This window comes from Danio rerio, chromosome 4 (genome assembly GCF_049306965.1).
Source record: "Danio rerio strain Tuebingen ecotype United States chromosome 4, GRCz12tu, whole genome shotgun sequence".
NCBI classification, from domain to species: domain Eukaryota; kingdom Metazoa; phylum Chordata; class Actinopteri; order Cypriniformes; family Danionidae; genus Danio; species Danio rerio.
The window spans coordinates 63,610,631-63,637,260 of NC_133179.1; the positions used below are offsets into that span (position 1 = coordinate 63,610,631).

General features: G+C 35.1%; 1 protein-coding gene, 1 long non-coding RNA gene and 5 other non-coding genes across 12 annotated transcripts in view; 1 reads left to right on the plus strand and 6 right to left on the minus strand.

Moving 5' to 3' along the window:
* The window catches only part of si:dkeyp-77c4.1, a 46,817-nt gene extending 31,307 nt beyond the window's left edge, over positions 1-15,510 (minus strand). For all 6 annotated transcript variants that reach the window (XM_068220122.2, XM_073948111.1, XM_073948116.1 and 3 more), the window contains exons 1-4: positions 15,434-15,510; positions 11,219-11,330; positions 10,359-10,466; positions 8,532-8,636 (exon numbers count right to left, since the gene is read on the minus strand). In XM_068220122.2, coding sequence (XP_068076223.1) covers positions 8,532-8,636; positions 10,359-10,466; positions 11,219-11,262 — 257 coding nt within the window. In that variant the 5' untranslated portion in view covers positions 11,263-11,330; positions 15,434-15,510. The remainder of the gene's footprint in view (positions 1-8,531; positions 8,637-10,358; positions 10,467-11,218; positions 11,331-15,433) is intronic.
* Positions 1-26,630, plus strand: part of LOC141381959 (uncharacterized) — a 239,902-nt gene that overhangs the window by 93,127 nt on the left and 120,145 nt on the right. The gene's annotated exons all lie outside the window — the stretch shown is intronic.
* Positions 17,524-17,597, minus strand: trnan-guu (transfer RNA asparagine (anticodon GUU)). The gene has a single exon. It is a non-coding gene; the product is annotated as a tRNA-Asn (tRNA).
* trnan-guu (transfer RNA asparagine (anticodon GUU)) lies at positions 18,375-18,448 on the minus strand. The gene has a single exon. It is a non-coding gene; the product is annotated as a tRNA-Asn (tRNA).
* On the minus strand, positions 18,557-18,629 carry trnak-cuu (transfer RNA lysine (anticodon CUU)). Its single transcript has one exon. It is a non-coding gene; the product is annotated as a tRNA-Lys (tRNA).
* Positions 19,224-19,297, minus strand: trnan-guu (transfer RNA asparagine (anticodon GUU)). The gene has a single exon. It is a non-coding gene; the product is annotated as a tRNA-Asn (tRNA).
* Positions 19,406-19,478, minus strand: trnak-cuu (transfer RNA lysine (anticodon CUU)). Its single transcript has one exon. It is a non-coding gene; the product is annotated as a tRNA-Lys (tRNA).

Here is a 26,630-nt window from a genome sequence, read left to right on the forward strand (position 1 = left end):
AGTGAATCTGAGGCACAAATAAAGTGTGACTTTGCTTTGTAACAGTTTAAAACAATTTATAAGCTCATCGTAAAAATAATAGCGTATATAAAACCGCTAAATGCATTTTAAATTCAAGATTTAATTTAAAAGGTTATTATTTAAATTGTTTATGGAGTGATCATGTTTATTTATGTAAATACTGCATGACTTCGCTGTGCGTGCGAGCGCGTCTCATTCCAACACTGTTGCTATGGGAAACGACATGACACGACGACACCACCTGAAAGAAACAACAACTTCTCTCACGCTGCTGTTTTGACTGTTTTTAGGCAAGTTTAGTCCCTAAAACAAGGCAAATACTACATAAAACTGTTCCTCTCACTTTTATTATTGGTAATTGATGCATATTCTGTTAAATATTTATGTTATATAAAATTGGTTAGTAGAGATGCTCCTATCAGCATTTTTGCGGCCGATCACCGATCGCCAAAATCAGGATCTGCAGATTGCCGATCACAGAATGGCAGGGGAATGGCCATTCAATTAGGGCAGTTACGGTCACCATGACAACCGCGTCACCGTAATAGATGGCGGCGAGGGAAAAAAGCCGCCTATAATCAACTCTTATAAACGCAAACGCCCAGCTAGTCAGTCAGATGTCGCAGAGGCATTTCCAGTAATGGCCTGGTGCAAAAAAGAAAGTGATGAATAGAAGACATTGATGAGAAATGGAGAAACATATTTAGTAGGTTAAGAACGTGCCGCTCCGCAGTGTAGAGAAACCTGCTTTCCGAGAAATGTGGGATTTCGGAACAGAAGCAAGAAACAGTATCTGTGCATTTGCGCTACAAGCACACCATCTGAACGTGTATTGCTGGAAACATTAGCTGCTTTTCCACTATCGTGCCAAACCGTTCTAAAAACACTTCGGTATGGTTACGGTTGTTTCTCTACTTGAGCCTGGAACGGCGCGGCACGATTACAAACCGTTCTCGGCACGGAATTCTCGGCACGGTTAGACAACCGTGCTGAACTGTGCTGACAGATTCTGTGTGTTGACGTCGCGACTCGGTTGCTAAGCTACCACAGCTGGCTCAGCAGAATGTCATCAGACATCCTCAATAAACTACAGTGCATTTAATATAAAATAATGATCCAGGTCTAAACGATACAGTTTGAAAAGGGTTTTAAAACCATAGAGCATCCCTGGCAGAGAAGTGAATAACTCATCACATTCTAACGAAGATATTTTATTCATTAAAGTTATTATTTTATTGACTTGGGCCCTTACGATCATGGCCTCCCAATCATCCCCTCTCCACCGAATTGGCTCTATAACTGTCTCTCCACTCCACCAATAGCTGGTGTGTGGTGAGCGCACTGGCGCCGTTGTCCTGTGGCAGCCGTCGCATCATCCAAGTGGATGCTGCACACTGGTGGGGGTGTGAAGAGACCCCCTCATGATTGTGAAGCGCTTTGGGTGTATTGCCATACACAATAAATGCGCTATATAAATACACATTACATTACATTACATTACATTACATTGAATACAGACCTACTTTGCCTGCTGAATGTGAGTTTATTGCACGCAGCGCTGTATTTCACAGCACAAAACTCGCTCTGATTCGGGAGAGACATGCCAACGACTTGTGCTGCTGACTTTTTTTTCCTGCTGCGCATCGAATAAAGCGAATAAAATCACGCTTTGCATCGTCGATGTCCAAATTCCACAACAACATCATTATATCCATGGAACACGAACTTGCAGACTCTTTTAACAACGAGGAAATAATTGCACTTTTTAATTCAAAGCCAGGACAGCTTGTTAATACCGGTGAGACCACCTGAAGGACGGCGTGTTCGTGTTGTAATGTCGGCCGTTCAAAAGACATTGCTTGAAAGCTTTACGGAGCGGCACTGTAACTGTCCAAGGTACTGTTGTATGATTTATATTATAGCATATGCACTAATAAACAAGTCAAAAGAATGAATGAATTAAATGAATATGGATTCTTAAATGTCAGTATTGCTTTTACTCAAAAAATATCAATACGTTTTGACAAATGTTTTATAAAAACAAAATGAGCAATTTTCATCATTTCAGCTATAGGCAATTATATGATTCAGTTATACATAAGTTATATGACATTTATGAGGCATGTAACATGTTTCTGTGTTTTTTTTTGTGGTGATCTTTAATATAGCTACGCAAATATTTTCTAAAACGTCTAGCAATAATTCGCCTACAGCTTGTTAGTTAATAATGAAGACAAAAATAATTATAAAAATAAAAATAAAATGATCAAAATAAAAAGATAATAAAGCAGCATTTTAGTGCTTTATATGCTTTAAATCCTGCAATATATGTGTTGTTTCATATTCGTTTTTTTCACTTGCTGCATTCGTTATTTAATGTTTGAATAGTAAAACAAATAACAGCCATCGCTTAAATGGTTTCATTTTACTATCAAAATGTAGTATATTTTATATCATTATCAACTTTTGATATAAATACGCAGTGTAATTTAATTAATTGTTAAAAATGAAATAATTTATGTGCTGTTTTTATTAGTGAAAGTGCCCGCTCACCTTTGACAAGGCCTGTCCAAAACGATATTTTTGCCACTATAATGCAAATGCACTATTATTGTTGTCTTATCATTGTTTTTTTTCTGTTATGTTCAGAGATTTTAAATATTATTTATTTCCCCTCCAATTATTTTTAATCATCACGTTACATTTTGGTAATTTTCCCTCCAAATAAAATTTAGCCAGAGCTGCGCAACATATAAATAAATAAGGGTGCACATTTAGCACCCCTATTTGATAGAGCAGCATAACAGTGTTTAGTCACATGCTTTTGCTTTTATGAAAAATAAATAATTAAATAGTTTCGGCTCTTATTTAACTTTAATTGAACAAAGGGAGCCGTTTACATTGCGTTACCAAGGCAACTACTGATGCGTTTTGTGTAATGTTTTAAAGAGCTTTGTCGCAGCACGACAGTGGAAAATGAAACCGTATCCGTGCTGTCTGGCCCGGTTTGGCACGGAATGGAACAGTTCTGTTTAAAGAACGATTCAGCACGATAGTGGAAAAGCGGCTATTATAATCCCACTTAGGTCTTCACTTAAACTGGACAAAGTCAACATGTTAGTTTTTCTGCCAAAGAATTTAAAATATGAATAGAAAACAAAAGATGGACAGAACCTACGCTGGTTTTTTAAACATCTGACTTATATTGTCACTAGCAGGCTCTTTTTGCACTTCTTATAATTATTGCTATTTATACTATTACGGATTAGTAAAGTGCCATTCAGGCTATTTGTTAAGTACTTAAATATGTAACAATTAATTATTATTATACGGTTTCAAGCAGTTAAAGTTATTTGATATTTAACTACAATATTTTTAAGCAGTTTTGTGTTGTTTTATTAATGAAAGTTCAAAAAAAAAACATGTACGTTTATACGAATGTTTTATTAATTAATATTTAATTAAGTTATAAGTTATTCCTTAATTTTTATGTAAAAGGTCAATTAACTTAGGTAGGCTACTTTATTTCTAGGTGGTACGGGAGGAAACTTTTTTTGCCCGTGAATATGTTCTCTCTACTTAAAAAAAAAAAAATAGATAAATATTATTATATATATATATATATATAAATATAACAAAATCATTCTTCATAATCGGATTTACACATACAATAAAACTATTGTGCCGACAAGAACAAGTCTAGAGAGAGAAGAGTTAATAATATGCAATAAATATTAGTTAATATTAATGATCATAAATTCGAACTGCGTTATGATAAACGCCTTCACAATGTCATGTCTACGATCTTTTTTGAAGAACAGATAATCCATGTCGTCTCCCCAGGCAGGTTTTCATCTGCTTTTTTTTTTCTCTTCTCGCTACAAACAATAAAGTATCAGCGCCAGACCAGTGGTTTAAATTATATTTTCTTTCCTGATTTCTTTCCGTTTTATTTCAAAAAACATAAATGTATAAAGTTTTGTATTGAATATATATTTTTAAAGATTAGCATTCAGCCTATACGCAGTGCATATGAGAGGTTGATGCGGCAAATTTCCTTCACTCATACACTATACACATTTCATTTATGACACTGTAAACTTGACTTCGCAGGCTGGTCATCTTTAGACTCAAAAGGCATTTTTAAGTGTCCTAACTTGAGACTGCTGCTGGGATGTTTCTTATTGTTAGCAATGTCAAAATGAAAGCAAACATTAAAAAGGGTTTTGGTTGTTATTATAGGAGAATTTCTGATGCATATAGAGGAACTTTTATTATGCTATCACTATATAATCTGCCACTATTAAAATATAGAAATACACTGTTAAAACATATAGAAATACATTCAAGTGATGCAGAGAATAACACACAGACATGCAGGGCCTTATAATTGACGAAAACACACACAGGCATACAGGGCCTTATAATTGAGGGCCTCACAATTGAAGCACAGCACGTCATGTGCCTAAATGAGAACATTCAGATAGAGCGTATGCAATACATTTAGACAAAAGTATGTACTGACCAAGACAAAAACAACCCTTGACAAAATAGCATACATAAGGAGAATCATTTAGAAAGTATGGAAACAACATGATCATGTGCAAACACATGATTTTAAGCACATGCTATATGACCTTAAGATATGTAAAAACAGAAAAACATACAGCCATTAATTAAAAAGCTAGGATACTATTGGAGCCGGGAAATCGCGTGATGCTATACGACATGTCAGGATGACTATGGGAAAAAACTGTATATAAACTGTGGGTTTTTGAACATTGGTAGGAGAGAGATCGATCGACCAACTCTGCTGTAACAATAAACTGCTTCAACTTGAGAACTTCGAAGACCTCAGCCTCTTTTTTGAAACTTAGAAGATGTTTGTCGAGATCCAGCGCAACTTTCCACAACATTATCAATTGTATTGTTTCGTTTTAATAATAATGAATATAATAAATTATAATATTGATTATAGTGTAGACTAGTGTGCAGTGTCCAACAAAACATTTTTATTAGGTTACTCTAGACCTAATCCCTAACTGAAAAACAAATGTGAAAATGTAGTTGCGTCTCTGCTAAAACTAATTTAAAGACAAATTTCTTTTGCAATTTTTTCCCTTTAGAAATCAAGAGAGCTGTATTGAAAGAATTAGTTAAATAAAACGAATGAAATGAATGTCCTTTCCTGTGTGAGTTTAGTGTGGCTCCACGTGTGCGTTTTAAAGGCTACTAGTGCACCCTGACCTGACGCGGGGACCAGATCTCTGCACTATTGCTTTAATTTCACAGTTTTCATAATTTCATTGCATTTTCATATGGTAAAATATCTACATTTTTGTTCTGAAAGTAGTATCAATGATGGGAGTGTTAGTAATTAAAGGCAGAAAGAACTGTTACTTTTGAGTGAACTTCTGTCACAGATTATTTTAGTTTTTAGTATGATTGACATATAAGTACTAGTGCATAAAATAGATACTAATATCTAATGATTAAGTACTAGTGCCTAATGAATAAGTACTAGTATCTAATACTTGAGCACCAGTATCTATTAATTAGGTACTAGTATCTAATTATTAATTACCAGTAGTTAATGAATAACTAGCAGTACATAAAATATGTACTAGTCCCAGTTGGAATACATACTAGTCAAAACTGAACAGTTGATATCTCAATGACAGATCCCATAGAAATCAATGGAAAAAAATTGTAACTATTAACAACAGAATAGTTACTTGTCACTACTAAAATTAGTACTAGTATCTAATAAATAAAAACTATATATTAATAAGTACTACTTAATGAATAAGTACTAGTATCTAATAGATAAAAACTATATATTTAATAAGTACTATACTTAATGAATAAGTACTAGTATCTAATAAATAAAACTATATATTTAATAAGTACTATACTTAATGATTAAGTACTAGTATCTAATAAATAAATAAAAACTATATAAGTACTATTTAATGAATAAGTACTAGCAGTGTCTGAGCGCTAAATAGAAAGATAGTAATGTATTTAATTTATTTTATTTTGTATTATTTTTGGCCTGCTTTTTGCCAGCTGTTGTGCTGCCACCTATGGGGCATACTAGTCACTGCACTGTAGGAAAGTCAATATCATGTGAACCTAATCAGCAAGAAGCATGGCAGTGCTTTATGCCTTTATTGGACACTTTAAAAAAGACGGGGGAACTCATGTTGCAACTGGTAAGCTCCGCTCTGCTGTTGTTTATCTGAAAAAGTCGTGTGAGTAATTTACGACAAGTGATTGGCTTTTTTGATCAGCACTTTTGGGGTTAGCTGATCAAGCTATTTTTAGCCAATATTGTGATCAGCGGCCAATCAATCGCAGCATCACTAATATATATATATATATATATATATATATATATATATATATATATATATATATATATATATATATATACAGTTGAAGTCAGAATTATTAGCCCCCTTTGATTTTTTTTTCTATTTTAAATATTTCCCAAATGATTTTTAACAGAGCAAGGAAATTTTCACTGTATGTCTGATAATATTTTTTTTTTTAGAGAAAGTCTTATTTCTTTTAATGAAATGCAATGAAGTCAGTTATTAATTTTTTAAAAAACATTTTCGGGACAAAATTATTAGCCCCTTTAAGCATTTTTTTTTTCAATAGTTAACAGAACAAACCATCATTATACAATAACTTGCCTAATTACCAGGGCCAGACGGAATCTGCGGACGTTTTCTGCTATTTCTGCTGAGAATTTTGGTAAAAATCTGCAGATTTCTGCGAAATTATTTTGGGAGTATCCATCAGAGTATCATAACTAAAACCTTAATATATGAAATAAAAAGTAATAAATTACAGTATAAAAACTGAATAAATTTAGATATACACATTAACTCAAGTAAATAAACAGAAATAATGATGGGCTAAAAATATGCAGAAATCTGCGTGGCGCAGATTCCGTGTGGGCCTACTAACTCCTAACCTGCCTAGTTAACCTAATAAACCCAGTTCAGCCTTTAAATGTCATTTTAAGCTGTACAGAAGTGTCTTGAAAAATATCTAGTCTAATATTATTTAATGTCATCATTCTTTCATTCATTCATTCATTTTCTTGTCGGCTTAGTCCCTTTATTACTCTGGGGTTGCCACAGCGGAATGAACCGCCAACTTATCCAGCAAGTTTTTTACGCAGCGGATGCCCTTTCAGCCGCAACCTATTTTCGGAAAACATCCACACACACATTCACACACATTAAACACTACGGACAATTTAGCCTACCCAATTCACCTGCACCGCATGTCTTTGGACTGTGGGGGAAACCGGAGCACCCGAAGGAAAGCCACGAGAACGCAAGGAGAACCTGCAAACTCCACACAGAAACGCCAACTGAGCCGAGGCTTAAACCAGCGACCCAGCGACCTTCTTGCTGTGAGGTGACAGCACTACCTACTGCGCCACTGCTTCGCCCTACTGTCATCATGGCAAAGATAAAATAGATCAGTGATTAGAAATGAGTAATTAAACTATTATGATTAGAAATGTGCTGAAGCAATCTTCCCTCTGTTAAACAGACATTGGGGGAAAAAATTAGCAGGGGTCCTAATAATTTAGGGGGGCTAATAAGTCTGACTTCATCTGTGTATATATATATATATATATATATATATATATATATATATATATATATATATATATATATATATATATATATATATAAGCGATATCACACTCATAGCAGTGTGATATGGCTGTATATCAGCACTAGTGGAAGGCGTGCGTTAGTGTCCACCAGTGCTGATTTACAGCCATATCACACTGTTGTGAGTGTGATATTGCGTTTATACAACAGGGTTGAGTTGAGGTCTCTGAATAACACTGTTGAGAACTGGGATAGGAAAGTAACCATACTGTGGTGTTAGTAACTGTATCGTGCACCGGGTTTTGTGTGGCCGCTGCGATCGGATACTGTACCAAAGTTAAAGACCTGGGGGTGTTACAGACTGTACCAGAGTGGGGTGAAATTACAGGAGTTTTCTGGTAGAAAAACAAACGGGAGGGTTGCGGGAGATTGGTCTGAAAGACAGGAGACTCCTGGGAAAATTGGGAGTGTTGGCAGGTATGCTTACCAGTTTAATACTGATTTGATCAGCTTTATCAGCACTGTAGATGGTCCTCTGCTTGTTACTGTATGTGGGTGGAGTAATACAGAAGGGTGAAGCTGGACCAGTGCTGTTATTGCAGAATTTCACACGGCTATCAGCCAATCAGATTTAAGAACCAGGCAGAACTTTTGTATATATATATATTATAATTTACTGAAAGATTCTCTGCATAAGAAACTAAATCTGCCCACAGGAGTCTGTAAATGAGTCGCCAAAGTCATTGATTCATTTGATTTACTCAAACAACTAATTCATTCAGGAATGACTCTCTTTACTGAATTGTTGGTTCATATAAAATATTCAAAATGGTCCATGTGTGAGCAATAATGTAAAACACAAAATACCTTTTGGCAGATGATGGTGTTTTCTCTCTGAAATTTGGTGGATCCCTTTTAGACCAGTCACTCTTCAGAGACACAGAGCTGGACACACATGATCCTGATCTCACACTGAACACACCAGAGGAAAAGGAGTATCATAATCTGCTGCAATCATTCATAATTTCCTGTGAGCTCAATAAGCTAAGGTTAAACCTTTATTCTTCACTTGTGTTGCCTCTTCCTATAGCAGCTGAATGTGTGTTAGATTAGTTTAAGTGTTCACTGTAGTTAAAGAAGCATTACTTGTACAACTCTTAATGTTCATTATTTGCTCATAAATGTCCCTAATCATGCCGAATTTTACTTTTTGGATGTCAAAAAAATTATAACTAAAAAAGCCTGTGTGTTTTTATTTGTTCTATAGTTTAACAAACAAAAAAGTACGTCTTTTGTCATTGCAGTAATACATTGCTCACTAAAATAACATCCTAGGTCTGAAGGAATGAATTATTCTTATTAAATACTTTGTTATTTACATAGCTGAATGCGCTGAAAACAAAATCGCATAAAAATTATCAATGTAAATCCTATTTCTTAACCCATTGAGGTCTGGATTTGGATTCACACTCAAAATTGAAGAGGAAAAACACACTACAGGCTGATCTAACTTTGATGCAGTGTCCTTGGGGCTCAGTAGAGTGCGTGGCCTCCACATGCCTACAATTTCTGGGCATCCTCCTGATTAGGTGGTGGATGATCTCCTGAGGGATCTCCTCCCAGACCTGGACTAAAGCATCTGCCAAATCCTGCACAGTCTGTGGTTCAAAGTGGCTTTGGTGGATGGAACGAGATTTGATGTCCCAGATGTGCTCAATTGAATTCAGAGTCTCGGGTACAAGCAGGCCAGTCCATTGAATCAATGCTTTAGTCTTGCAAGAACCGATAGCACTCCAGCCACATGAAGTCTAGTGTTGTCTTGCTTTAGGAGGAGCCCGACAGCACAGGTATATGGTCTTACAAAGGGTATGTGGATCTCATCTCGGTACCTAATGGTAGTCAGGCTACCTCTGGCAAACGCTGCATCTGCATCAGAAATGCCACCTCACATCACACCAGTCATGCTGGAAGATGTTGCAGGCAGCAGAATGTTATTGATGGTAGGATCGATATAATTCACAGTTCACATCAAGTGCCATCCAGGATGAGCTGCACTACCAGAGCCACTTGTGTATTTCAAGAAGGTTATTTCTTATGAACTAGAAATTAATGTTCACGGTTTAGATGTCTAAAAATAACAATAAAGTTTGCTTGTATTTTGTTTTATTTTTCTTTATAGTTTAATAAAGCACAATTGAAGTTTTGGTGCCATTTGTCATTATATTAATATTAGTCTATATTAAAAAGGTCTTAAATAGGTCTATAAATAGTTCGAAACCTGGTTAACGGGGGTTTTAGTGTAAGATCAGTTTCATTAGGCTAATGCATTAGCATAAAAAAATCTATATTATTTACTTTACAAACTGTCTAAGGCAGGTTAGGGCAAACTTGATCCAGAAGGGCCAGTGTCCTGCATAGTTTAGCTCCAACCCTATTCAAACAGACCTCCCTATAGAGTTCAAGTGATCTTGAAGACACTGATTAGTTTGTTCAGGTGTGTTTGACTAGTTTTGAAACAAAACTCTGCAGGGACACCAGCCCTCGAGGATCAAGTTTGCCCATCCCTGGTCTAAGGGGTGATAATAATAGTTTTATGAATTTGTGGTACTTTATTTACTTTATTTATTGTTAAAAAAATGTGATTTTAGAAGAGTGACTGACACGTTATTAAAAAATAAAATAAATCATTCATACCTTTGTGCAGATGGTGGTGTTTTCTCTCTGAAGTTTGGTAGATGTTCTTCTTTAGACCGGTCACTCTTCAGAGACACAGAGCTGGACACACATGATCCTGATCTCACACTGAACACACAAACACACCAGAGGAATAAACTGCAGGACAAACTTTAAGAGTTTAATGAGTTTGTGTAGTTTAATTCAGCACAAACTAATTGTTGGCTGAAAGTCTGTCTGATCAGGTCTGCTACACAGATATCATGGGTAAACAGACACATGACTAGGCCCACACGGAATCTGTGCACGCAGAATTATTAATTCTGTATATTTACTTGAGTAAATGTGTGTAAATCTGTAATTATTCAGTTTTTTATTAATTAAAGTAATATTATTGACTAATATGAAAATGTTCATCTGATTTATGCACAATGCAGTTTGTACAGTCATATTTTCAGTCTTTTAGTAGAGATATTATACGAGACACTTGCTTTGTTTACCAAATAAAGTGAATCTTATTGGATTTGCATTTTGAACATTAAATAAAAGTTTAAAAGATATTTTTTTATTTCACATATTAAAGTTTTAGTCATTATACTCCCAAAATCATTCTGCAGAAATCCACAGATTTTTTACCAAAATTCTCAGCAGAAATAGCAAAAAACGCTTGCAGATTCCGTCTGGCCCTACACATTAACACACATTGAGCTCTGGTAAAGCTGTCTGTACTCTAGAATGATCTAAACACATTTGCTGAAGCTGTAAACTGAAGCTTTGTCCATCATGTGATCAGGCAATAGCAACACAAATAAGTGCATTGTTGTTGGTCTTTGTTCTTCAGAGAAAGTGTTGAAATAATGGTGTAAAAACAGAGTCAATACCTGTGTTTCTCTGAGAGAGAGTCCTTTACTCGCTCCTCTGCCATACTGCAGCTAAAACACCAATGCAGACATTAGCAGAGCTTTGAGGAAACAGTCAGCCGCTGACCATCACCTGAAGATGACAATATACTGAGATGAAGAACAGCACACTTTATAGCAATCAATGCTCACTTCACTAACAACACTGCACTCAAACACACTACATGATGAGGGAGAACACTAACAACACCTTACTGAAACAGACCACATGATGAGGGATAGCACAAACTGACTTTCAGCCATTTCACATCAGATATATATATATATATATATATATATATATATATATATATATATATATATATATATATATATATATATATATATATATATATATATATATATATATATATATATATATAATGATTAAGATTAACATTAATGCAGTTGGTTTCACCCCTGATCTGTATTGAGGTAAAGCTGGTTTTATATTTACACATTCAGACTTTCTCCTTGACTAAGAAGTATTCTTTGCTAAATTGTGAAATCGTATAAGCTATAAGTTTAGTCAAATAAATGGTGCTAAGGTTGTTTTAGAATCATATTCACATCTGATTTCATACCAAATATTCAAAGTATCATGGTAAACACTATAGGGAGCGTGTCACAAGTTGTCATTGAACGAATGTGCGAATTTAAAACCAACTTTACCTCAGTCTCATCTGACACCTCAGATATTTCAGATTTGATCATTTAATATGTATTTTTCTGTCACGATAACTTCTGCTTTAGACAGCTATTAACTTATTATTTTATTTATTTATTTGCTTAGTTAATAGTTAGTTAGTATTGAAACGTTACCAGCAGGCCCGGCTCCAACCAATATAGAGGTAAAGTTGGTTTTATATTCTGATATTCAGACATTCCCCTTAATAATATCATTTCAGAAAAGTATTCATTGCAAATTCTAAATAGGGAAATCATAATAGCAGCCAATGACTATCAAAGTACAACATGTTCACAGTCAAATAAACAGTGTTAATGCTGTTTTCAAGTCATACTTGCATGCTAATTCCAATCGAATATTTAAAGTAACATGGTAAACAATATATAGACTGCTAAATGAACGAATGTGTAAATATAAAACCAACTTTACCTCCATCCAACCAATTTGGCGCCCTAGGCAAGATTTCAGGTGGCATCCCTTCACATAGCAGTAAATTCCACTGCTAGTGTACACCCAACAAACACATTTACGTTGTAGCGATGTCTGCACAACGTTGTATTTTTTCAAAGGCAACGTTGCCGCTTACGTGCTCGCTACATTGTCACAACGTAGAAATGTAAGACGTGAGAAGGCTGTAGCAACGTTGTCGTGCGACATTCAGCAACCACGAGGCGGCGTTCTTACTACTTGTATTGATATTTTTTTGTGGCAGTTTATCATTACTGCCTAGAATACAGGATAAGCAGCAATTCTTTTCCAGTATTGCTTAATATGAAATATTGTTCATTTATTTTTCCTATTTAATTTAAAAACTGCATGTGTAAACTTTAAAGTGTAAAAATGCCACACAAATGAATATAATCAAACTTTTTATTATATATTTCACAACATTTAATACATACAGTACACATACAGTATCTAATTATAAGCAAACAGTATAAAATAAAGTTCAGATTATATATATATATATATATATATATATATATATATATATATATATATATATATATATATATATATATATATATATATATATATATAATTAAACTAAAGGGTAAACAAACAAGAAAAGTAAACAAGAAATCATTAAAATGTAAATAAATATATAAATAAATATATAAATTAAAATTCAAACACTGGGCAGTGAAGCTCTGGACTGGAGAATACAGCAGACCGGGGAGCGCAGCTGAAGACCAGTCGTAGTTGTTGGTATGGAGAAAGCAGTCAGAGGAAAAAACAAATTCAACGGATAATCCAGCTTCAGAGATCCACAGCAGACAAAAGTCAAAATAGGCAGTGAACAAGAGAGGACAGATCAGAGCTTGACACAACAGCACTACACAGGAAATGACTATGACTAGCAAGTTATTGAAGTTTCAGACATTTATTGTAATTTCATTACATATAAAATCTCCAGAGTAATTATGTAGCCTACTTTATTTTAATGTTTTAATAATATATTATATACCAAAATTACAAACAATTAAATAAATTTAGAGATACAGGGAAAACAGGTTTGAGTTAACAGAAGTCAGAGTTAGTCTCCGAATACTTATTTACTGTAAATTATGAGAAGAGAAAGAAGAGGTCCTGTAGTTGTGGCGTTGCTCGCTGTTAATGAAATGTTAAACTTAGTGTCATTTCAATAACAGCTGTACAAAATAATAAAGTAATTTTTCATAAGCATGATCTATTTTCCACATTATGGACATGCGGTTTTAGGTAACATAACTACATTTAATAGTAAATAGAATAGTATACTTCTTACCTCATTCAATTCTTCTTTCCATCAGGAATTACAGCAACACTGATCTGAGGTGAATGCAACAGCTGAAAAAATTCTGAAAGACAAGTTACATAAGTAATTTGAAAACAACAGTGAGTGATTAAACAATAGTTTCATGCAACTTACGCATAATTAAAATCCAGAAATTATCAATAGAAGATTACCTCCATGTAAAAATAGCCTGTTGAGCAAAGAGAAGAGTGGGTTTTAAATAAAACATCAAAAGACCAATCAAAATAGAAATTTAGACTAGCAGACCTTTTAATTACTATCTATATTAATTAGGCATATGAACCTCAATTTATATACTTTAACTTATAGGGATAGCTCACCCAAAACTGACAATTCTGCCATTTTAGCCTCATTCTTTATTTGTTCTAAACTTATTTAGCTTTTTTTTCTGCTAAACAATAAAGAAGATATATTAAATAAAGCTGGAAAACTGTAACTATTTAATTCCATAGTGTTTTCCTACCATGAAAGCAAATGCTTACAGTCTTTAGTGTTCAACAGAATAAAGAAACAAAGGTTTGGAATCACTTATTATTTACAGGGCAAATAATTCGTGAGTACATTTCATTTTTGAGTGAACTGTTCCTTTAACGGGACGCAATCTGCACATAGATGTTTTGTTTTTAAAAGTTATTTTGTGTGTTTTGTAAAAAGTGGGTCGGCTCGTGTGATGAAGTATCATACTAACTGATCACGATGGATATGGAAAAAACTGAACTTCAAAAACATTATTGTCCATTTGACTAAAGACAAGGCGTAGGTAAATAATCAGGAAATGTTTTATCGAGAGATTTAACATAATGATTTTAATGTTGTTGCCGTCCGTTAACGGAATGCCGAAATGTTACTCGCTAGTAATATCTTCATTACGGCTTTTGTGTGTGTGTAATGTTGGAACAGATTGTTGTCGAAATCATAGGTTTGTTTGAATATTCACGATTTATGTATCTTATTTAGCATGAAGAAATAAAGCAATACTCACGTCTCCTCGGTCGTTGATGAATGAGACGACGGCTTGTTGAAATTTAAACTGATTCAGCTGTGACCAGTAAATGTTGTACAGTGGTCGTCCACGCCACCTAAGCACAACCTAAAGCATGCGACCCTCATGATGTTTAAATGGCAACCTTATGACATCGTTGTGACAACCTTTAGAAACAACGTAGAATCCTCAACCTTTTTGCAATGTTGGTACAACGTTGTAGGAAGGTCGCTACGTTGAGGCAACGTTGTGTGTTTGTTGGGCATACAGTCATAAGAAACTAAATAGCTTTTTGATCGACTACTGCAAGCTGGGAAAACATCAGATAAATATGCCAATGCAATTAACAAAATTGCTGAACATATCTAATATTTACACATTTGCTTGAGGAAGAAATGATGGGGACTGTTATTGCAGTTTAAGGATCATCCGCACTCTTCCGGTTAACGAAAGCTCTGCTTTCACTTTCGATTTCCTGACTGTTTTAAGTTTATTTTGTGCTAAATGATGTGAAATTTTCGAGTCAACCTGATACAGAAGAGCACAAACACTTTTAAGAGATAGAAAATAACCCATTATATTGTTCAAATGACCATGTTTGGACTGTGTTTAATCGGTGTTTTAGGCTTTGAGCTTCAAGAGCAGACAGTGCTAAAAATCACGCTTATACACATATAAACCCATTTATCATCTTCACAAATCAGCGTAATGTAGAAGTGTTAAACTCACATGCAGAAGTACAGATGCTCTTTTGCAGCAGGAACACGATGTGAGCTCTTTGACGCTTTCGGTTTGTCAACTTCTTCAGTATTTTGGCGGTTGTCAAACTATAATGTGCTTTACCGCCTCCTGCTGGACTGGCTGATTCTAACATGCAGAGAGACGGGGAAAATCTCACCATAAATTCAAGGGAAATAAATCGCTGATTAAACAAAGAAATCCGGTTAAAATTGTAAATTCTTTCTAACAGACCAGATTCTTTCAGACATATATTATTGTACCTTCCATATGTTGACTCTATTATATTTTCAGAGTAAATGTAAGATTATATCTAATAAATACTTCTCTTAATATTTGTCTTTTGTATTGATAATCTTGACATTCTGTTATCACATGCTGCACATGTTTCATGCTGGTTACAATGTGAGTATAAATCATGTGTGTGCTTCACTATAAACACAGTGTCTTGTTTAGTCCTGTATGTGCTATTCTGAAGCGGTTACGATCATTTCCTCACTCCGATTATTCCCCATTTCTCTTCCTTCACAGATTTACCATTGGATTGTATACAGATGTCTTCCTGAGTCATTTATATCCCAGTGTTCCTGTCTCATACTCCCTGTCTGTATCTTTATTATAGTTTTGACTTATTCAGATTTAATTAATTTACCCTGAAGGTCTGTGTGTGAATGTGTTTGTGTATGGGTGTTTCCTAGTACTGGGTTGCGCCTGGACGGGGATCCGCTGTGTAAAACATACTCATTCTGCTGTGGTGGAATACCTTCCCTGCTGAAAAAACCAGCAAAGACCAGCATGATTTTCATGCTGGTCTATGCTGGTCAATGCTGGTTTAGCTGGTTTACCAGCTTGGTCTTGCTGGTGATGCTGGTAGACCAGCTTGGTTTTGCTGGTTGACCAGCTTGGTCTTGCTGGTAGACCAGCTTGGTCTTGCTGGTGATGCTGGTGGACCAGATTGGTCTTGCTGGTGATGCTGGTAGACCAGCTTGGTCTTGCTGGTGAAGCTGGTAGATAAGCTTGGTCTTGCTGGTAGACCAGCTTCGGCTTGCTGGTCAGGCTAGTCTACCAGCTTGGTCTTGCTGGTCATGCTGGTCTACCAGCTTGGTCTTGCTGGTTATGCTGGTAGACCAGCTTCGGCTTGCTGGTCATGCTTGTCTACCAGCTTAGTATTGCTGGTGATGCTGGTCTATGTTTGGTGGACAAGCAAGACAAAACTAATTTCTGACAACAGCATTTATTTTTTTTTAGTGAAGTTGAGAAATTTAACAGAAGAATTGCTCGAGAAATGAAAAATCTCCCCAACAAGAATTTAAAGCATTTTATTTTATATGTAATAAATACATTATTAATCCAAGTATTGTTTTTCACAATTTTTCTCTGCATTTTTTACAGCTCGATGACTTGTAGGACCTCATGAAAATTTATAAAAAAATAAAGTTTGGTGTGAGAAAATTACTCAGAGTACTATCATTTATTCTGTGAATAATAAGATAATGTTCATTCCCTCAACTCAATACTAAAGAGTTTGATAAATCCTTAATGATCTAAAAACAAAAAACAACAACAAAAACAATAAATGACTGAAAATATTTAAGTAACTGAACAATATCTATTTACAAATACAGTTAATTAAAATACAACAGACTTAATGCATTAAATCATAATCTAGTATGTTTAATATTTTATATAATAATGTATTCAATCATAGTGCAATAATTTAGAGTAGAAAAATAGTGTAATTTATAAATCAATAAATTCAGGTTAGGCAATTTTTCCAACAGCAGGTGGCACTGTCTGAGAAAACGATAGGTCTGGAAGTGCTGGTCTGAGCGAGCAGGTCTGAGCGTGCGGTTGGGTCTCGGGGCCTACAGCTTCATAATGTTGCCACAGAGACTTAGGGAATGGTCACCTACAGTGGTAGAAACGCGGAACTTTGTCTAGACACTGTTAACTGTGATACCTTCCCTACCCATGACAATGTTCTGCTAAATCCTGATTTCATCTTGTAACGCTGGACAGAATGTGGCCCAGGATCTTTGTCCAGTGCACGTGTTAGCAGTTGCAAGGCAGCAAAATTGATCCGTCCCTGGGTGGGCTTGAACCACCAACCTTTCAGTTAACAGCCGAAAGCGCTAACCGATTGCGCCACAGAGACTTAGTGAAAAGTCACCTACAGTGGTAGAAACGCGGAACTTTGTCTCAAAAGATCTGCTATATGAACCCTAATGTAATCTTGCTGAGAGAGAGAGAGAAAAGTAACAGAAATGCCCAACGTGGGGCTCGAACCCGCGACCCGGACATTAAGAGTCTCATGCTCTACCGACTGAGCTAGCCAGGCGGATGAGGAGTTCCCATTAAAACTAGACACTGTTAACAGTAATACCTTTCCTACCTGTGACAATCTTCTGCTAAATCCTGATTTCATCTTGTAACGCTGGACAGAATGTGGCCCAGGATCTATGTCCAGTGCACATGTTAGCAGTTGCAAGTCAGCAAAATGCCTAATTCGTCCCTGGGTGGGCTTCAACCACCAACCTTTAAGTTAACAGCCTAACGCGCTAACTGATTGCGCCACAGAGACTTGGTGAAAGGTCACCTACAGTGGTAGAAACGCGGAACTTTGTCTCAAAAGGTCTGCTATATGAACCCTAATGTAAGTTTGCTGAGAGAGAGAGAGAAAAGTAACAGAAATGCCCAACGTGGGGCTCAAACCCACGACCCTGACATTAAGTGTCTCATGCTCTACCGACTGAGCTAGCCAGGCGGATAAGGAGCCCCCACTAGAACTAGACACTGTTAACAGTAATACCTTCCCTAACGTGACAATATTCTGCTAAATCCTGATTTCATCTTGTAACGCTGGACAGAATGTGGCCCAGGATCTATGTCCAGTGCACGTGTTAGCAGTTGCAAGGCAGCAAAATGCCTAATTCGTCCCTGGGTGGGCTTGAACCACCAACCTTTCAGTTAACGGCCGAACGCGCTAACCGATTGCGCCACAGAGACTTAGTGACAAGTCACCTACAGTGATAGAAACGCGGAACTTTGTCTCAAAGTCTGCTACATTAAAGCTTATGTAAGTTTGCTGGGAGAGAGAGAGAAAAGTAACAAGAACGCCCAACGTGGGGCTCGAACCCACGACCCTGAGATTAAGAGTCTCATGCTCTACCGACTGAGCTAGCCGGGCTGATGAGAAGCTCTTTTAGGAACCAGAAACCGTTTACAGTAATACCTTCCCTACCCGTGACAATGTTCTGCTAAATCCTGATTTCATCTTGTAACGCTGGACAGAATGTGGCCCAGGATCTATGTCCAGTGCACATGTTAGCAGTTGCAAGGCAGCAAAATGCCTAATTCGTCCCTGGGTGGGCTTCAACCACCAACCTTTCAGTTAACAGCCTAACGCGCTAACTGATTGCGCCACAGAGACTTAGTGAAAGGTCACCTACAGTGGTAGAAACGCGGAACTTTGTCTCAAAAGGTCTGCTATATGAACCCTAATGTAAGTTTGCTGAGAGAGAGAGAGAAAAGTAACAGAAACGCCCAACGTGGGGCTCAAACCCACGACCCTGACATTAAGTGTCTCATGCTCTACCGACTGAGCTAGCCAGGCGGATAAGGAGTCCCCACTAGAACTAGACACTGTTAAAAGTAATACCTTCCCTAACGTGACAATATTCTGCTAAATCCTGATTTCATCTTGTAACGCTGGACAGAATGTGGCCCAGGATCTATGTCCAGTGCACGTGTTAGCAGTTGCAAGGCAGCAAAATGCCTAATTCGTCCCTGGGTGGGCTTGAACCACCAACCTTTCAGTTAACAGCCGAACGCGCTAACCGATTGCGCCACAGAGACTTAGTGAAAGGTCACCTACAGTGATAGAAACGCGTAACTTTGTCTCAAAGTCTGCTACGTGAACCATAATGTAAGTTTGCTGGGAGAGAGAGAGAAAAGTAACAGGAACGCCCAACGTGGGGCTCGAACCCACGACCCTGAGATTAAGAGTCTCATGCTCTACCGACTGAGCTAGCCGGGCTGATGAGAAGCTCTTTTAGGAACCAGAAACCGTTTACAGTAATACCTTCCCTACCCGTGACAATGTTCTGCTAAATCCTGATTTCATCTTGTAACGCTGGACAGAATGTGGCTCGTCCTGATTTTGCCAAGTGCTAGTTGTCCTGAGACCAACATATTTTATGATGACCCAGGGACAACATCTCTATCAGCCAATCAAACGTTAATACGTCATCATTATGAGCCTCCTGCAGAGTCCGCCAAAAACGCAAATTCAAAAAAGAAAACACACCCACCCACACACAGGCAACTGCCATTTTCACCAGTGAAGAGGACAGGTGAAGAGGTGAGATCACCGGTTTTCTTCTATAAGTTTACAGAAGGAGTAATGATTGTAAAATTCATATGTGTTTATGGATTTGTCCCTTTTTTCCAGCGAAGTGAACGAGCAACGTTTAACTTTTGTTTGCATTAAGTTAGCCTAATTAGCCGTCCCTACCTAACGTTAGATTAGCGTGCTGCTCTACCGTTACTGTTACTTACTTTCTGGTATTAATTAAAACAAGCTAACAGTATTTTTTTGAATATTTAAATCTAGCAAACGTTATTAAACGCGACTAAACTTGCCCTCTTGCTAATTTAGCGACCTTTTTTCTAATAATTCGGTTTTTAGCATGTATTATGTCAATTTCATTTAAAGACACGCCAGAAATGTGGACCAAAACAGCACTAGTTTAAACACAAGACAGTAGGTTATTTGAGGTGTTAACTTAACTACTGTGAATCGCTGCAATGATTTCATTATTTATTCTGTTAAATATGTTGGCATCATCACAGGTTTATTAATATCATTTATATTTTTTACCTCAGGTCATCATCACTGATTTATTAATATGTTAACCTCAGGTCATCATCACTAATTTATTAATATATTTAATATGTTAAACTCAGGTCATCATCACTGATTTATTAATATATTTAATATGTTAACCTCAGGTCATCATCACTGATTTATTAATATATTTAATATGTTAACCTCAGGTCATCATCACTGATTTATTAATATTATTAATATGTTAACCTCAGGTCATAATCACTGATTTATTAATATTATTATTATGTTAAACTCAGGTCATCATCACTGATTTATTAATATGTTAACCTCAGGTCATCATCACTAATTTATTAATATATTTAATATGTTAAACTCAGGTCATCATCACTGATTTATTAATATTATTAATATGTTAACCTCAGGTCATCATCACTGATTTATTAATATTATTAATATGTTAACCTCAGGTCATCATCGCTGATTTATTAATATTATTAATATGTTAACCTCAGGTCATCATCACTGATTTATTAATAATATGTTAACCTCAGGTCATCATCACTGATTTATTAATATTATTAATATGTTAACCTCAGGTCATCATCGCTGATTTATTAATATTATTAATATGTTAACCTCAGGTCATCATGACTGATTTATTAAAATTATGAATATGTTAACCTCAGGTCATCATCACTGATTTATTAATATTATTAATATGTTAACCTCAGGTCATCATCACTGATTTATTAATAATATGTTAACCTCAGGTCATCATCACTGATTTATTAATATTATTAATACGTCATCATCACTGATTTATTAATATGTTAACCTCAGGTCATCATCACTGATTTATTAATATTATTAATATGTTATCCTCAGGTCATCATCGCTGATTTATTAATATTATTAATGTGTTAACCTCAAGTCATCATCACTGATTTATTAATATGTTAACCTCAAGTTATTATCACTGATTTATTATTAATAATAATAATAATATGTTAACCTCAGGTCATCATCACTGATTTATTAATATTATTAATACGTTAACCACAGGTCATAATCACTGATTTATTAATGATAACATGTTAACCACAGGTCATCATCACTGATTTATTAATATTATTAATATGTTAACCTCAGGTCATCATCGCTGATTTATTAATATTGTTAATATCTTAACCTCAGGTCATCATCACTGATTTATTAATATTATTTATATCTTAACCTCAGGTCATCATCGCTGATTTATTAATATTGTTAATATCTTAACCTCAGGTCATCATCATGGATTTATTAATATTATTAATATCTTAACATCAGGTCATTATCACTGATTTATTAATATGTTAACCTCAGGTCATCATCACTGATTTATTAATATTATAAATACGTTAACCACAGGTCATGATAATTGATTTATTAATATTATTAATATGTTAACCTCAGGTCATCATAGCTAATTTATTAATATTATTAATACTTTAACCTCAGATCATCATCACTGATTTATTAATAATTTGTTAACCTCAGGCCATCATCACTGATTTATTAATATTATTAATACGTCATCATCACTGATTTATTAATATGTTAACCTCAGGTCATCATCACTGATTTATTAATATTAATAATATCTTAACCTCAGGTCATCATCACTGATTTATTAATAGGTTAACCTCAGGTCATCATCACTGATTTATTAATATTATTAATATGTTAACCTCAGGTCATCCTCACTGATTTATTAATAATATTAATATGTTAACCTCAGGTCATCATCACTGATTTATTAATATTATTAATATGTTAACCTCAGGCCATCATCTCTGATTTATTAATATTATAAACATGTTAACCTCAGGTCATCATCACTGATTTATAATTATTATTAACACGTCATCATCACTGATTTATTAATATGTTAACCTCAGGTCATCATCACTGATTTATTAATATTATTAATATCTTAACCTCAGGTCATCATCACTGATTTATTAATATTATTAATATGTTAACCTCAGGTCATCATCACTGATTTAATAATATTAATAATATCTTAACCTCAGGTCATCATCACAGATTTATTAATATATTTAATATGTTAACCTCAGGTCATCATCACTGATTTATTAATATTAATAATATCTTAACCTCAGGTCATCATCACTGATTTGTTAATATTATTAACAAGTTAACCTCAGGTCATCATCACTGATTTATTAATATGTTAACCTCAGGTCATCATCACTGATTTATTAATATTATTAATATGTTAACCTCAGGTCATCATCACTGATTTATTAATATTATTAACATGTTAACCTCAGGTCATCATCACTGATTTATTAATATTATTAATACGTCATCATCACTGATTTATTAATATGTTAACCTCAGGTCATCATCACTGATTTGTTAATATTATTAACATGTTAACCTCAGGTCATCATCACTGATTTATTAATATTATTAATACATCATTATTACAGATTTATTAATATCTTAACCTCATGTCATCATCACTGATTTATTAATATGTTAACCTCAGGTCATCATCACTGATTTGTAATATTATTAGTACGTTAACTTCAGGTCATCTCGGATTTATTAAAATCATCTTTTAAAAATCATATATATATATGTGTGTGTGTGTGTGTGTGTGTGTGTGTGTTTACATAAAAACAATCAATAAATATTTTGTTCAGACTTCCTTAACTCTTTAAAACCTAATAAACTCTTTAAGTCTGTTTAAAGCTGAAATTTTAAACACATTTTAAGGATTGAGCTTCTAGATTTTAGTTTTGTGTAAAACCATTTCAGATTTACTAGGCCCAGCAGCACAAACTCTCTTATGGCATGGAAAAGTAAAAAAAAAAAAGTAACTTGTGATTGCAAGTAACATTATTGTTTGTTTGTTTTTCAGGAGGAGCATTGAACAAGATAAATGTGCAAAACCTGGGCCCTGAATCATGCTTTGATTTGGCAACTCATTTCTTGGAACCTCTTGCAGTTGATGTTTTCTTCTTCCTTTCTAGAGGACTGCCTGAAATAAGCTTAGTACACAACTAAGGTGGTAAACAAAAACAAAACTCAGATTACGTTTTTACAATTAGAATTTTATTTCATTTTAGACAGTTGTTCTATTGTAAATGTTATGTTCTAAACTGATATCAGATATACTGTACAAAATAAAATTAAAAAAAACTTTTGTTTTCTTTGCGTTTTCTTCTTGATTTAATAGCAAAACTGACATCTAGGGTCAGTTCTTCGTACGCGGATTACTCAGTTAGCTGCTGCAGAGATCAACATATCGCTGTCTATTCTATCTAGTTACTTATGTCTCTCTATATACAAATACACTTTTCAAACTTTTTATCTGCAACAAGACCAACGGCAACCTCCTCCTTTGCTGTTTCTTTAACCCGCAAATCTTTATTTTACAAATTTTATAGATCAAACAGTACTGTATGCTTCTCAAACTCTGAGGAGTACGTCAGAAGACAATCGCCAGTGATATTTGGTTTTTGATTGACAGGATGTTGTAAGCCTATAGTTATAATATCTATACAGTAGTTATAATGATATTTATACATAATCCACTTCAGTAATGTCCAGCGGCAGAGTAACTGCATGTTAATTTATGCTCGTGCAAAGGATGAGACGGATAAAAGTGATCAATGCATGCCCTTCTTTTACTTATTTTCGTGTTGTCAGGTTCACAGTGCAAACAGCTCCCAGGTGAAATAACTTGAGCGAACAAAGCAAAGCCGAATAAAGCTTTCTTCCTCTGCTTAAGTAGCACAGCACACAGCGAGTTCACATCATCCAGCATGCGTGTCCAACTACACTACCCACAATACACTTTGCTATGGACTACAATTCCCGTAAATCACTTCCCCTCTCCAACAAAACTGATACTAAAACTGTTTTACTATTGGTTTTGTAGTTCGAGCCGAAATAAAGTTTTGTTGCAGTTTTTATTAGTTTAAGTTCATTTGATTGACTATATGTAAATCAGTTTATATTATTGACATTTATTGGGTAAAATTGTTACTTTTTTCTGTTATTCAATGTATTTAGGTCATTATCAATGCACTGTCACTTTAATTGAGCTTGAGCAGCGCTATCGCTGCACTGCTGCTTCAGCGATGCTCACGGCTCGCTGACGCGCTGCTGCTGCGTGCGGTATGAAAGTTCTAATCTGTTAACATGGATGCCAAAAAAACACGCGCCGCTGATGCTTGCGGTGTGAAACAGGCGTTACGTTTAAAAGATATAATAGTCTGATTTCTAACTATAGCAGATCAAATATTAAACTGGTGAGCACACCTGCCAACACTTCACCCTGTTTGTGTCAGAGTCTCTGTTTATAGCATCTTCCAAAGTTAGACCACAGATGACCAATTGTCTCCCAGTTGTTCCTGAAGTACTTGCAGACATATTTGAAGTTCCTATACTGGCAGTGAAACATCTCAGCCTTTTCCTTAAATTCTTGTGCCTGTAAAAATTGACAAGGAAAATCATGTTTCATGATGTTAGCATAAAAACTGCTGTAGATTTTTAGGTCATTAAATAATACTTCACACAGACATATACCCCAGTGTGTATGGTAAATCTTCTGAGAATCTTTATTGTTCTTATACTGTCTAAATCACTGTAGGTCTATGACTGGATAAAACAACATAACATAATACTATTTGCAGTAACTAAAACAGACCCACCAAACAATCCATGTTTATAACAAAAAAGAAACGTTGCAAAGTTATCATAAATTATAAAATCATTGTTTCACATTTAATCAAATTATTATAAATTTAATCAATTCCTTTTGGACTATGTAAGATCCATGATCTGAAATGTTATTCAGAACAGAATTAAAATATATCTTTATTTAAAACAAAAACATTTAGCTCATGCTGTAAAATGTACTTTAAACTGACCTAAAAAGGTATTAATTAAGGTTGTTAATATAAATGGAATGCTTACAAATGTGTGTAAAATATGTAAAGTTAATCTATGAAACTCTGCACACCTAGCCTAGTTTACTTCTGAACACAGTTGATAAGCAGCATAAATTCATTTTTGAAGGAGAGTAATTGTGTAAGTGAGAAGAGGCCAGAATTTTTTTCTACAGCTCCTGTGTGTAGGTTCTGTAATTGAACTTTTATAGTAAGGTGTTTTTTTTTTTTTCATTGCCTTTAAAGTTAAATAACAGCATAAACAATAAAGGCTGGAAAATATGCACATTTTCAGCGTACGACAGTAGAATGTAGTTTGGGTAACTTTATTGACGTTGCTGGCAATCGTTCTTCTCAATATCATTCTTTTTGGTAAAAATAAAATAAAGAGGGGATAAGGATGTACATATTCATATTTACTTTAACATGTTCAATACAGCCAACAGTAAAATTTTACTAATGCACATTTATCCAAATCTTAATATGTATATGAGGAAAATCTATTCATGATACCTTTTGAATCGAATATAAGCAAAACTATCATATTTACACAAACATGTGTAAGCCATAAAAAGGTGTTTGTACAACAAAGTACAGGGGGTATAAAACGGATTATAATCAAATGACCCTTGAATATTTACAAAAATAGAGCGCTTGCGGACATATTTTTCAATGTTTAAATCAGCCCCGGAAATAATCTGCATGTGTTACTCTTGACCGCACACTGAGAGAAATCGAAAGTAACCCTGTCACTTAAAATGTAACTTTAAATGTTCAGTAGGTGGGGAGTCAAAACCAGAAGTATGTGATAGCACAACAATGATAGCGATTCAAAAATATATGTTTTGATGGGCTGAATATCATTATATTTTTGATGTCAGTTGTGGGCCGGATGGAGGAGGCAGGGGCGCAAATGGTTTGAGGGTCGGCAGTTTGAGACCTGACTTAGAGGCTTTTGCATCTGAACTCTTCATACTGTATGTGGGTTACCATTTTATATTAGCTGTCATTAACATAATTTTTTCACATATTAGTAATGCATGTTACAAGCTTGTTACCAAAGTAGAATGACACATTAGAACATACAGTTGTACTATAAGGGTGCTTTCACACCTGTGAATGGATTTAGTTGTTCCGAAAAAGAGATTAAAAATGTTAACATTGTTGCTCTTTGCTCTAGGAGCGGTTCACTTTCACACTGCAAAATTTCTAATCGGACCAAAAGAGCTAAAACAAGTCACGTGCGAGTAAACTCTCCTCGCATTGGTCAGAGTGCTGGGGTTTATTTTGCAGCGTTCCGCTCAGCTGTCAGGGGGAGGTGGTGGTTTGGTGGTGATTGACAAGGCGCGCACGCGCGACGTGTCTGAGGAGA